At 42.6% G+C, this 14939-nt stretch overlaps 1 protein-coding gene across 1 annotated transcript in view; it reads right to left on the bottom strand.

Moving 5' to 3' along the window:
* AGBL4 (AGBL carboxypeptidase 4) overlaps nucleotides 1-14939 on the bottom strand; it is a 1304809-nt gene that overhangs the window by 319399 nt on the left and 970471 nt on the right. Inside the window, exon 6 of the mRNA XM_047082354.1 lies at nucleotides 3555-3594. Within this exon, the coding sequence (XP_046938310.1) occupies nucleotides 3555-3594 (40 nt within the window). The remainder of the gene's footprint in view (nucleotides 1-3554; nucleotides 3595-14939) is intronic.

Raw genomic sequence — 14939 nt, 5'->3', positions numbered from 1 at the left:
GACAGGCATGTAATTGCTTATAAGTGGGAGAAGGGATGCAGTAGTTGTATGGTGCTGAGACAATGGGTTATCCATATGTAAACAAAAAAAAATAAGTAAATCCCTAAGTCATATTATACAAAAGATCATTACTAAATGAGATAAAGACTCAGTATGAAATAAAACTTGACAATTCTTAGAGGTAAATACAGAAGAGTATGATATCCAGGGAAGGAAAGATTTCTTACATAAGTCACAAAAGCAAAGCAAGAGGTTGATAAATTTAACTCCATTAAATTTTTAAAAATCTTCCATGTAAAAGTACATTATTAATAAAAAAAAAAAAACAACAACACCACAAGCCCCAGTCTGGGAGAAGATATATGCAATGCATATAAGTGACAAAGTATTGATATTTGGAATAATAAAGGATTATAAATCAATAAAAAGAAACAACAAATCAATGGAAAATGGAAAAAGGATATGAAAAGTCAGTTCACCAAAGAAGAAACCAAAGTGGTCAATAAACATTTGAAAAGATACTCAACCCATCAGTAATCAGGGAAACAAATATTATAAAAAACAATCGGATACCATTTCACATTTATCATGATGAGTGGTAAAATTTTGTAAGCCTGACAATTCCAAGTATTAAGGATTTAAGGAAATGGAAACCCTTACACTTTTCCATTGGAAGCATGTATTTGTTCAACTACCTTGGAAAACAACTGGCCATAATTACATAGTAAATTTGAACATGCACAAAATCAAGAATTCCTCTCCTAACTATATGCCCTAGAGAAATTCTCATGGTTATACACAGGAGTAATGCACAAAAACACTCTTAGTAGCATTGCTTGCCATTATAAAAAACTGAAAATAGCCTAAATTATGATCAAAAAAATGGATAAATAAATTGCAATGCAATCATATGTGGAATACTATATAGCAGTTAAAATGAATGAACCAGTAGTATATGTATCTACATGAATCAATCTGTACAATATAATAATGAGTAGGGGAAAAGTCACAGAATGCCATTTACAGTGTGGCATCACTTAGAGGAATTTGTAAAAGAATACCAGTTATAGCTACTTTATTTTTATATACACAGATACGGAAAAAAATAGAATTTATTATAGTGGTTACCTGTAGAGTCAAGGGAGAAAGCTGCAATCAGTAAGAGTATAGAAAAGTCTCAACTAGATCTATAAATTTTTCAAATAGGGGACTCTGTGGCATTGATGGCTCAATATTGATATGATAAAGCCAACATGTTTGGTGGGGCAGGGAGGGCAATAAAGGCTGTTCATTATATCTCTACTCTTTTCTGTATATTCAAAATTATTCACAGTAAAAAAAATAAGAAAAGAAGATAACACAGGTTATTAAGGCTTCCAAATTCCCAACGTGCACTTCTGAAAGCTCTTAGTATATGAAGAGTGGCACCATCAGATTGAAGCTCTGTGTGGAGGATGGTGGTGAGGAGTACTGACAAGCTAGTACCTCTCACTGACGGCCCCAGAGAGGTAGCAAGCCCGCTGTTGCTGCTACAGCTTCTGAAGATAGGGAATAGGGATGATATGAAAAGCGAGGGACGGTCAGTCGCAATGGAGGAAAGTGCTTTTGACATGGGATAGAAGTTGTCCAGATAATACCTGGTCTAATGGTGCTTCCCAACCTTTCCATGTCATGGCGCATATGGATATTTGTCCTGTACACTGGAGTGAGGCTACCACCCTGGAGGCTCCAGTTACTCAGGTCCTACCTGTGCCCCTGAGAGGTAAGTGGATCAATATCTCACAGGTGCAAATCTCACAATAATATCACACAAAGGTAGCCTACTTGCAGTACACAGTGTGCCATGCTATACCTTTTGGGAAGCTTTTACCCAGGAGACATTTTAGATAATATCTAAAAGTAGGTAAAATTATAAACCATTCCAAACTCTGGCAGCGCTTATTATTCTGCAATTCTGTAGCTCTTCAAAAGGAGTACACTCAGAGTCACTACTACTCTGCTTGAATTTGTGCAGCAGCAATTAGGAACAGAAAGCTAGCACAAAAGAACTACAGTAAACAGGGTCTAAAGACATATCAAGAATCCCCTCCAATTCATACGTCTGCATCATATCAGGATGTAACAAGATGAAACTGGAATGTGTAAATAGGCAATCTGGGTTAGCACATGTGGAGTAGAATAGTACACAATTACAATGGACAGAAACCAAAGAAGGACAGAGATATTCCCTCACCAGCACCTTGCTGGGAGGGATTGGTAGGTCACATGTCACACATGTGAGCCACTCTAGTTATGTTAGCCCATGATTTGAAATTTCTATATGTTAATCATATATGCATTGAACATAGCTCATCTATAGAGCAGATTAAACATTTTTCAACCACTTAATCTCTGTTCTTCTAAAGTCCTAAGCTCAAAAAGCTCTATCAGATGGAAATACGGTAAGGTCACCTGAACTGGGTAGATCCAACTTACATTTGTAGTAACTGTCTTTTACCTCAGTGACTGAGACCAGATGACTAGGCTTTGTGCTAAGATAGTGCCTGCAGAGGGCAGTTTCTCAATCTCTTTGTAAGTGAGCCAGCTGGCACCCAGGTACAGCATGGCAAGCTTGGTGAGAGCCAGAGATACCATGGTATAGACATATTGGATGCCAAGATATTGAAATGCCTCCATATTTATCAGTAATTAAGCCCCTCCTAGAGCCCCCAACCCTGCCATATGACCACTCTACCACATTTGCCCCTCCCTCACAATCCCACATCCCTCCAGTCCAGTAACCAAAGTGTTAATGTCTAGCACAGCAGGGGTTCACCAGCATTGCTAAATATTTTGAATGGATAAAGATGACCCACCACACCCATTCTTGAAAGCTCACTAACCCTGCTGGCATCATCATCCTCTTGGATCCCAAGAGAGAATAGCAACTTTTGTTGGCTAGTTTTGCCTCAAGTTCCCAAACCAAAATAAAATACCTCTCTGGAAAAACTAAACTACTCAACCACTCTCTAGGCTAGATGCCAGGCCTAGGGGGAAGAATTCCCATGGCCACAGCTTTGTTGGGGAACTTGAATTTCCCCTAAAGTGAGACCAGAGTTATTCTGACCTTCAGCACAGAATACCAAACCTAATCACTTTTCCAGACTAGTCCTTCCTCATAAGCCATCCTTCCTCCATTCCATGCCCCCTGCCAGGCAGCTTTCCTGCTCCCCATGATTTCGAAACTCATTTCTCATGCAACCAAGACATTTCCTTGACACTTGAGTCCATTGAACGATCTGGGGAGAATTTGGCCCTGGAATATGTAGCAACATCAGATTATCAGTCCTGCCATCTGCAGAGTCAAGAGGAGGCAGCACAGAGCTGGGGGGGTGGGGGTAGGAAATGCCTGTGAGGCAGAGAATGAAGGGAGAAGCATTGTTCATGGCACTAAGAGTTCTGCTGTTCATCCAGGGAGTCAAAGGAGGAAGGCAGGAATTGCACTTGGATAGGCAAACAGGCATCACTTTGGGAAATAAGGGAAAAGCCAAAGCAGAACGGCTGCACCTACTCACCAGGGCTGGTGATTGTCAGGAGGTCAAGCTGCCGCTGTTGCTGCAAAAGAAAACATACTATGAGATCACTAAATTGAGCGAGAGCGAACTGTGCTTAGCAGCTTAGGGTGGACACACAAAAGGGATATTCAGATACACAGAGCAGGGTATAAAGGGGAGAATGTGGTGCTTGCTCACAATTCTGCAGAGAGGCATTGCACCCTAGAGACAAAGGGAATGGATGGCTTTTTTGTTCGTCCTTGTACAGTCAGAGGTGAGAGGCCTTAGAGGTCTTCCAGTCAAACCTATTTTATACCTAGGGAAAGGCCATGAGCTCATGTCCTCTGTACGAGATGCCCTTTGTTCATGCTAGCCCCACTGTTTAAGTATCTCATATCTTGGCAATCCTCTTTGCATGGGTCCCTACATCACTGTCACCCTCCTCATATTCCTTTCTAACCAAGGTACTCCTGGGCTGGTTTATTTATTTAATTTGCTCAGCAATGCTATGACAATTTTAATTACTGATGATGAAACCATTTCTTTTCTAACTGAATCCTCATATCTTTGTAACATATAACAATCATAGCAAAAGTATCTGCCCGGTGCACTAGTCCATATGGGTGAGGCTGCTTATGTTTGTAGGCAATTGGCCCTGGCTACCCCAAGGGCTGAGGAGATCAATATCTCAGTAGGCTTGCCCCACATTACAGCATACCTACAGGAAAGCTCTGTCCTGAATTGGATGTCATGGGAACCTGAGGTTGGAGAAGTGGGTATTGGAGGCTGGGAGTGGGGCAGTGAGCAACTCTCTTAAAGACTTAAGCCAGGATTTCTTAAGCCCCAGATGACTTCTTTCCCTTTCCGACACTTGATTTTCCATAAATAGTCCCAGAAATCTGTATTTTTTTTCTCCAAAAGGGTACAAGCAAACAAGAACCATTGCTCTAGGCTACATCTCATAGTGACTTCTGATTACCCAGTATTTCTTCTAATAGATCCTTTGCCATATTTCACCTTACCTGCATTTCCCTATTTATCTTGTCTTTCTCCAAGAATGGGGAATGGCTTATTGAAATTCTGCTTAAGCAGAAATGAGAAGGCAGAAACATTTTTTGAGTGCCAACTATAGGCCAGGCACAGTACTGGGTGCTTTGATGTGTCATGTCTTTTCATACTCTTGGCAATCCTACAGGGTTTGTATTATACAGAGAAGTGGCATGAAATTCAGAGAGGAAAATTATCTTCCAAGAGCACCTCTTCATTAAATGGAAGGGCCCGGATTAGAATTTAGTCAGTTCTAATGCTGGCCTGAAAGCCCCAAATATGACAATGTACATAAGTCATTATGATGGTGCCTGATACTTAATAGGTGCTCACCTAAAAGATATTCAGTACTGATGTTGTTGTTGTTACTATAGACCACATGACCCTTGGTTTATATAAGTTACCTCTTCCTTTTTCATAGAATTATCGATACTTGGAGCTCAAAAGTCACTGAGTTTGACCTGCTACCAGGTCAGGAATCCCTTCTGCAATGGCCCCACATTGCTTGTTTCATCCCTTTTCTTGATGGGGAGTTCATTACTTCTTATCAGTTGGATAGCTGTACTTTGAGCAGGGTTAAAAGCTGCTTTCATATGACACCATTACTGTGTCTAGCTGCCTCAGCCCATGACAAGAGTTTAGACATCTGAAGATCTGTGTCTTCTCTCCAGTCTAAATATGCCTAGTCCCTGTGTCCTTTCCTCATAAGACATGGTCTCAAATCTCCTCGCCCTTATGGTCTCTCTCCTCCTCTGTTTGACTTTGATCTGTCCCAGTCAAAACCTCTTTAAGATCTCTGTACCCTTTACTTCAATGACTTCTCATGAGCCTGAAAGAAGTCTCTTAAGGACTTCTCAATCAACATCACTGTTTTCCTGCCAGTTCATAACTCATTCCAGGTGACATTTCCAAGCAAACAATGCAACTCCAAGATGTCACTGACCTACATTGTGAACACACATCCTCACTCTGAAAAGAAATACACACCCACACACACGGGCTAGAAGGAATGCTGGAGCCAGACTGCCTTCCCTCCCAAACGCAGAACCAGGCCAGTGGCACAACTGGCTCAAGCTGCCATTGCCAAGGCCAACCTGTGTGGCTCAGCACTTCTCTCATGCTTGAGGAAAGAAAAGAACGCATCCTTCTATTTTTCTATAAGTTTGACTTTGTGATGACTGATGTTGGTGAAAGATTATTTATCTGAGAAGTGTCTATTTCCTAATTAAAGAGCTATCTGTAAATAGTGACTCTGTGTCCAGGGTCCAGTAGAGAAAAAAAGGAAGAAAATATGACAGGAGGCAGACAGACATGGGCTTGTGCCTTGGCTTCTCTGTGGGGTTTGGATAGTGTCCTCCATGTCTCTGGCCTCAAACTTCACACCTGTAAAATGAAAGTGAGTGAAACACCTTCAGGGATAGGGAGTCAAGTACAACAAGGTGCTGTGCTTGTGGGCTCCCTCTTCTGGTGTAGAGACTTACCTGAGACTCCCTATGGCCAAAGCACTGAGGGCTAAAGAGCAGAGAGAGAATGTAAAAGGGACCACATCTCACTTCCCTCTCATATTTCAATTTTCAGTGTCTTTCTCACTAGTTGGAGAGCGTCATAAGGGCTAGAAGATGTATTATTCAGTCCATGGTATATAGTAGCCCTCAGTAAACATTTGCTAAATTCAACTGAAGCATTCCTGGAATCCACATTATTCTTTTAACCCTCTCCCCATGCCTTTGATCATGCCATTCTCTGTGCCTAATCTTTCATGACCTTTGATCTTCATGGAAGTCCTCTCTTACTGCTCAAGACGTCCATGAGATCTTCTTTGCATGCCAACTTCCAAACCTAACCCCCTTCTTTCCTTTCAACAGAATAGTCCACACATTGCTCTTCCAATGAACCTTGTAAAACCAACCTTTTGTATCATGCTCTGTTTTAACTGTTTCTTCTGTTTCAATCTCAGGAGGTCCTTACTCAAGGGTAAGACTGTCATTCCATCTCTCTATCTCCAGTGCCAGTGCAAAGGTCTGGAAGGAATGTTTTTATGTCATATGGTTCAAATGATTCAACTATTCTGTCATTCCCTCTACCACAGCCCTGTTAGGTAAGAATTAATCAGCCTGGAAAGTAACCATGCCCCTTCCTCCACAGGGCTTTCCCTCTGCCACGCCTTTAGGCTTACTTTGCCTTTATGATTTTGTTCCTACCATCTTTGCAGACAGCAATACTGGCTATCCACTTCTTGTGGGAGACTTTCCTTCTTTTACTCTCACCCACAGGATCACTGGCTCTCTTAGACTCCAACAGCTCCTACTGTCTGTACTACTGCTGTGGTGATGAATTACATCTAACCTGGTGACAAGCCCACTTAACCTACAGTTCACAGACATATGTGTGCACCACCTAGTGGCCCAAGCAGGTAAGTGTAGGCTATTGTTTAACCTGTAGCTCTTAAGATAGGATTGCAAACTCTGCCTGTTCTACATGCAAATAAAAATGGAAAAAATAAAAATAAAAATTCTTGAACTGTACTTTCAAGAATCACTGTGCAGTGGGTTTTACCTAAGAAACTGGAATATTCAAATAATTCAAAGTCCTTCAAAAATAAAAGGAATGGAATGAAAGATAAATTTTTCATTACTAAATGGCCTGCTAGTATCATCATTTGAGAGCGCCAGTGAAAACTGTATGGCATTTGTAAAATTAGGGCACCTGATTTGTGGAATTTCATCAATAATGTATAGTGAGTTATATATAGAAAGGGGTATGTTGGACATAAAGAATTACCAAATTATAATAAGTTACCAACTGAGAGAGATAAGGGTCTTCCATATGGTCTTCCATATGGAAAGGATATATTATCCTTTCCATAAGCTACTGTCTCGGGAAGGCAAGGCCTTCACATGCATGGTAGTGGTAGTGTGTGTGTGTGTGTGTGAGCGTGTGTGTGTGTGTGTGCATGCACACATGCGTGTGTGTGTGATGTGAGAAATGTGGAAGGAGAATGTTCCTTCTCAGGTGAAGGAATTCCATGCCTACACAGAGGGAAATGTGTCCCGTTGGGCCTCCATGGTATTCCGTGAACTTCTGGAGGAGTGTGGCATAAACTTACAAGCTGATGTATAGACTCTGGACTGTGTATGAATCCTGCGTCCAGCCTTCCCTAGTAAAAGTGTTGCCTTGTAGACATTCAGCAGAAACACATTTCTATGCTTAACCACCATGTTGTAAATTCTGAGTCATGACTCAATAAAGTCCATGGGGGTTGGGGGCTCCAAGGTCAACAAGAACAATCTCAGCATTTGGTGCAAGCCAGGGATGGCCAGAGTATCTAGAGTTGATGCTTAAGGAATTGTCGACCAGCACACATGCTCTAAAAGTTATCTAAAAGTTATCTTTATTCTCCCATGCATACATTCGAAGCTGTTTTGTTATCCCAATATCACCTCTGGTCACAGATGATTGCCCCGAGGGTGGAAATATTGAAAGGTGAGTCAGTTAGAAACCTTCTCCAGGAATTTCAGACCTATTATGGGTTCTATTATTCTCAGTGAAAACTATTGTTGTCTCAAGTTAAAGAACCTATCTTCAAAAATTTTGTAATTATGGGGGAGCCTCGGTGGCTCAGTGGGTTAAGCATCCAGCTCTTGGTATCAGTTCAGGTCATGATCTCATGGCTTCGTGGGTTCAAGCCCTGCATTGGGTTCTATGCTGGCAGCATGGAGCCTACTTGGGAGTCTCTCTCTCTGCCTCTCCCCCACTTGTGCTTTCTCCTCTCTCAAAATAAACAAATAAACTTAAATTTTTTTTGTAAATATGAAAACAATATATGCTTATTTTTATCATTTTCCAAATTTTCAGAAAATTGAGAAAGTAAAAATTAACGAAATCCCATCACTGAAAGAGAGCCATGGTTAGCATTTTGGTGTACTTTCTTGTCATCTTTCTTGCTTGTGTTTAATTTAATGAGATCATATTTATATGTAATAAATGAAATACTTTTTAATTTAATGCAACATTATATTTTTTGTCCCAGGCTGAGTCTTTGTTTTGAAGTATAAGAGTGTAAGTCACATATATTTCTTGTGAAAATGAATATGTTTGCTCTTAAAACTGTGGTTTTGTTTCTAGCCCCTTTTTCAGGGAAGGCGACATTAATCAGCAAGATAATCAATAGAATACCAGCTGGTTACTTTGTTACAAAGAGGCAGTTTGAAAAGCCCAGCAACTGCAGCCTAGTGATGTAGTCAAAGTCCTATGCATATGGGAGAGACTCTTCCAGGCAATATCCAATCTGGAAGATGTTCTTTTTTCATATCTGAAGCCCCTCTCACTGCAGTTACAGAAACTATTTTGTAGAAAGAGTTCCAGACTCCAAATGAGACAAAGGTGTGAATCCTAATTCTATCATTGCTGAGCAGTGTTATCCTAAGCATGCTACTTAAGCTAGCTGAAAATTCGGTACATCATCCATAAAGAGTGTAGACCAACTTCCAGGAGCCTAATAGGAAGGAGAAGGCGTGAGAAAGAGAAAGAATCACTCTGAACATGGGCAAGGGGGAGGAAGGACACCAGGTAGAGTGGGGAGCACTCTGGTTGACAGCCAGGATTTCTGAGTGCCAGCTCCAGTTCTGGTTGAGATTTTCGGCTTCTCACCATATGGCCTACCACAGCATCTTTTTTTTTTTTTTTAATTTTTTTTTAACGTTTATTTATTTTTGAGACGGAGAGAGACAGAGCATGAACAGGGGAGGGGCAGAGAGAGAGGGAGACACAGAATCTGAAACAGGCTCCAGGCTCTGAGCTGTCAGCACAGAGCCCGATGCGGGGCTTGAACTCACGGACCACGAGATCATGACCTGAGCCGAAGTCGGACGCTTAACCGACCGAGCCACCCAGGCGCCCCTGGCCTACCACAGCATCTTAACTGGCCTCCCTGCTTCAAGTCTGGTCTCTTCCATTCATCTACATTGCAGCTGCACCTGGAGTGAACTTTCTAGAATGCACAGCTTAAAACTCATCAGGCCTCCTACAGGAAAAAGTGTAACCTTTGAACTGTTATTGGACAAGTTCCGTAACCTGGCTCCCGCCTTCTAGCTCCTGTTCTCTCAGACTCTGAGCTCCAACCACTTCTATTTCCCCAAATTTGCTATGCTCTCCCCTTTAGGCTTTTGTACAATCCCCTCTTCTTGGAACAATAATCCTACACCCAACCTGCTTTGCCTGGCTAATTCTTACTTGTTACCCAGTTCTTTTTTTTTTAAGTTTATTTTTATTTATTTTGAGAAAGTTTGAGAAAGATACAGCGAACAAGTGGGGGAGGGGCACAGAGAGAAGGAGACAGAATCCCAAGCAGGCTCCACATTGTTGGTGCAGAGCCCAATGTGGGGTTCAAACTCAGGAAACATGAGATCATGACCTGAGCCAAAATCAAGAGTCAGACGTTCAACCGATTGAACCACCCAGGTGCCTGCCCTATTTGTTACCCAGATCTTGACTCACATACCACGTCTTCTGTTAAGTCCATCTAGACCTGCCAAGGCTGGACAGGATCTTGTCCTTATGCCCCTGACCTTCCCCATCAGAGCATCATCACGCTGCATTTCCCCAGCCTATTTACTCCTCTGTCCTCTCCCTTGGTTGTGTGAGCTCCCTGCTCCCTGAAGGCAGGGGCTGTGGCATCATTCCTTCTCTCCTCTCAGGCACTAGCTCAGTGTCTGACCAATAGATATTGTTCCATAAAGATCTGCTGATCACCTGTTACCAGAATGACAGCTAGACAGGGTCCCACTGCACAGGTCATCAGAAGAGGTCTTTAGTTTTGTCTGCCTCTCTCCCAGTAGACACACTCATACACTGGCCCCAGAATTTTTCTCAAAATTCTCTCTTTCTGCCTTGGGGACCTAGGGATTGGACCACAGACAATTTGGCCTTCTTCATCTGGATGGGTAATTATGAGACTATGGTTAAAAATGGACTTTTCATTTTGGTCACGAACTGCATTGCAATTACTTCTCAGAATGAGAAAGGGACGTGGTGTTCTGGGAGCTTGGGGCTGGTTTGATGTGTGGGGTTCTGCGTGGTAGAGGAGAATAGTCGCTGATTATGTGTTCTGTTTTGCTTTCTGTGTTTCGTGCAGAATAGCTATTTGGGGAAAAGTCAGTCTTTCATGGCATAGACTGGAGATGATTTAAACAAGAGCACCAGTGGCCCTGTGCATTCTCCTGTCACTCCATAAGCTGGCCATCCTGGAGAAGACCTGAGGATCAATGCCTTCCGAAAACAGGGGGCACAGGGGCACACACACACATTTGGAATCAGGGCTCAGGCCTCTCCTTTTCCTGCGACCCCACTGCCCTGTTTAGTTCCTCCCCTCCCCAGCCATAGCCACATTCAAGGCATCTAGGGCTCTCACACCCCCTCCCTGCCCTGCCCCCTGGGCAAAACCTGCTCCCTAGAAAAGTATTTCACGTGCCGTTGGCCTCTCTCTAAACTCGCTGCTTCTGATCTCTTATTCCAGTCTAGCATCTTCACTGGTTACAGGACTGATCATTCTAAAATTAAATTTCTCCTATCTTAGACTAATTTAATGATCCGCATTGTATTTCTGATAAAGAGTAGATATCTTAGCCTTGGCATTCGAGGAGGGTGTGAAAAATCTCCATGGGTTTTATGTGCTATTTGAAAAAATGGTTTTTAAATTTTAATATAAACTTATATTTGGAAAGCAAGCAAAAAGTTACCTATTATTTTCAGACAATAAAAGTGGGCCTAATCACGTGCGTCAGTGTCATATATAGAAGATCAACTCTCACCTGCAAGGGAAGGAAGGAGCGGGGAGAGCCAGTCACCTCTGAGGAAAGGGAACATGGATTATGAAAGTTTGGAAACAACTGTCTCAAGGCCCTGAGTTCATGCCCACATACCACCGAAGTGGGACACCTGCCTTATATTTGCCTGACCATGCTGCCCGCCACTGCCTTCCCTGCTCCTTGACCCTGACCCTACCTCCTGTCCTTGACATGGCCTTCTTCCCACTTCTTCTTATGCTAAACAACTTCTGTGCAACATGGCTTTCCCACATAGTGCTGTGCATTCACTCTTTGTCCCTTTATTGATTTATTTGTTAATTCAATAAATACCAATGGAGCGTCTACTCTGTGCCAAGCATGTTCCTGAGGTTAGGGCAAGAGCGAGACAGCCTCTGTCTTCAGAGATAGCTAATAGTGAAATGGAGAAGATAGACATATTAAGCAGATAATCATACAATATGAATTAATTTCAATTATAGTAAGTGCTCCAAAGAAAAATATGAAGTAAAGTACTATGACCAGGGTTCAAAGTATCCCTCAAGCCTCACCTGGCCCACTGGCTGATGCCTGAGTACCACCCTGAAGCATCCCCCAACCCTACCACCTTCTAGGAGAACCCTGGTGGGGGCTGAGGATCAGCCTCCCTTTGGGCACATACTCCCATCAGGATAATAAAAAATACATTAGCCTTTTACTCAGGGAGAGAGTGAGCACCACTTAGGGTGGAAACAGAATCCCACAAGCAGGGGTTAAATTCAGCAGCAAGGAGAGTGGGGTGGCAGACAAAAGCTGGGGCTGCAGTGTGAGATTGCTTCAATAGATTTCGCTGAGTGGTTTCTGCTCCTGGAGCTTCCTGTTATTGGAAAAGCCAGGCATGCAAGTGGCTTTCATCCCCAGGGCAGCTTAAAGGAGCATCTTATTTCAGCCTCTGGCACATGCACAAGGCAGGGCCAGTGGAAATGGAGAGGAGCATATGAAACTCCAAAGCATTTTGGAAGTAGGATTAATAGCAGCGGTGGCTGTAGCAGCTGCCATTTGCTGAGCACTTACTACGCGCCAACGCTCACCACCTTCTGAGCCAGGCACTGTTACCCTGTTTTTCCAAATGAAGAAGCTGAGGGTCAGGAGGTTAGGTTACTTGCTCAAGCTCCCAGCTGCTAAGTGGAAGAGCCTAGATTCAAATGGATACTGTTGACCTCTAAAGCTTGTGCTTGGTTAGTTGTGAGAGCAGTTAGTTGTGAGAAATGAGGAAAAATCTCAGCTGACTCCCAGGTTTGTAGGCAGGGGAACAGTACGAGAACTGTGCTGGGTGAGGTGGTACAACTGGAACAGTCTCTACCTGGGGACTGGTAGAAGCTACCCCTGAAGTGGGAGTGACCTTCTGTACTTTTCCTTCATTGCTTTCACAGTTTGAAATTCTACATTTACCTGTGTTTATTATTTGATGAATATCATTCCCATGACAATCTAGGCTCCATGACAGAAAGTACAGGGCTTAGCTCTCCTGGCAGAGTGGACTCTGTCTAAATATGTGCTCAAAGATTGCCTATGGAAGGGCAGATCTGGTTTTTAAAGAGGGCTGTACAAACAGCTGAAACTCTTACGCCTGCTGTAGGGAAATGACACACGTCTCATTCTACAGCCCCAAACAGTCACATGGGGGCTTGTGCTAAAGGACTTCACTTCCCCAGCTCTGAAGGAAAGAACCATGCATCAAGAAACAGCAAGAGGAAGGCTGTTCCAGTCATGACTCAGAAGATTCCTTGCCAGGACAGATTGTTTCTTCCCTACCCTCTGCTCCAGCGATATGGGGCCATGTGGGGACCTGCAAGAACAGACATGGTGTCTAAACTGATGGTGCAGCTCAAGGCTGGAGAGGATGTATACATAGCTGATAAATCCCACCCCCCTCCACACAGTGCACCCATGGACCTCACGCCCTCTAGGCATCGATTTAATAGTGTCTCTCATTACAATTAGATGTTTACATACTAGTCTTTTTTTTCCTCCCCACCTCTGCTTTCCCTCTCTCCATCTCTTACCCACTGTCTTCTCCTCCAAGGTCAGGAGCTGCTTATTTCTCATATCTCTGTATTCTCCCCTACTCTCTGATAGGACCTCAGGAAGTCTGTTGCAGATGTAACATTTTAGCTTATTACCAGAGCAAGTTACATGATTAGAAATTCTCTTTCTTCATATGTTTTGAGTCAGTCACAACTTTCTTTTACTTTCTTTTTAAACTTGAGAGTTTAAAAGATAAGCCTTTGAAACCTTCCATTTATATTTTAAAGCTGTGATTATTCTTCACATTCTTAAGGACACCAGGATGCAGCACAAGTGAGGCTAACTTGTAACACAGCCTCTGGGGTGTCAGAGAAAGGAACTTTGGAAATCACCTAGACCAACTACCTTATTTCAAACAAAAGTAGACCAAGTCCTACTTAGAGGGAAAGGGAGCAGCTTGAGGCCACCTGCCACATTGTTCTGTACTGTTCCCTTGCATGCCTCCTTCGGTAGAATGAAAAAAGGGATCTATGTCTATATCTTAGTGCCCAGAAAAGCACAGATGCCTAGAAAAAACCTGTTAAGGAAAGCAAGGGAGTGGGGCAGGGGAGTGGAGTTAGGGGAGGATTTTGTTAGGAATTTATTCTGAGTTCCAATGTCATATTGTTTACTTGCTTGAACTGGTTCTAATTGAGGAGTTATCAATAGGATCTCCTTTAATAGGTGGTAACTGAAATGGTCCCAAACTATAAAAGCTATTTTACTTTTCACTGGGAAAGTAGGGCCAACTTTTAAGAAAAAATAGGAGAGGAGTCTGGACTAGCCATAAGGCCCTGGCTACCCTCTGTCTCTGGGAGCTAACGAGTCTGTTTATGCTTGACATTTAGTTCATAAGACTATTGGGTATCTCCTGGAAACAGTAATTGTTTGTTCTTTACATATTTGGTTATTTAATATATAACACTCTTTCCAAAAAAGAATTTGAAGAAGCTTACAATGAAAGAATGCAATGAAATGAAAAACATGTAACTAAAGTCATGGCGAAAAAGAAAAATAAGAACAGAATGGTGCTATGTATGAGGTCATGACTCACAATTTATATCCTAAGATACTCTGTTCACTTGCTAGAGGTGGAGTCTGCATTTGGCTCTCAGCTTTTTAGCAATCTAGGCATAATGGAAAACTCTGTTACAAAATACCCAGCGTCCTAAGGGAAAAGCAAAAACAAGCAAATCAAAACCCCAAATAAAACAGTTGAATTATAGGGGTGCCTGGGTGGCTCAGTCGGTTGAGTGTGCGACTTTGGCTCAGGTTATGATCTCACAGTTCATGAGTTCAAGCTCCGTGTCAGGCTCTGTGCTGACAGCTCCGAGCCTGAAGCCTGCTTCAGATTCTGTGTCTCCCTCTCTCTCTGCCCCTCCCACCCCCCACACTCTGTATCTCTCTCTCAAAAATAAATAAACATTAAAAATATATTTAAAAATAAAACAGTTGAATTATAGAATCTACTTTTCCTGACCTGAGGTCTGAGGGAAATCTTTCCTTAGGG

This window comes from Lynx rufus, unplaced genomic scaffold (assembly GCF_022079265.1).
Source record: "Lynx rufus isolate CCGP_SWC_20201006 ecotype Redwood Valley unplaced genomic scaffold, mLynRuf1.p SCAF_2, whole genome shotgun sequence".
Lineage (NCBI taxonomy): Eukaryota > Metazoa > Chordata > Mammalia > Carnivora > Felidae > Lynx > Lynx rufus.
This window is presented reverse-complemented; position numbering and strand designations above follow the sequence as displayed.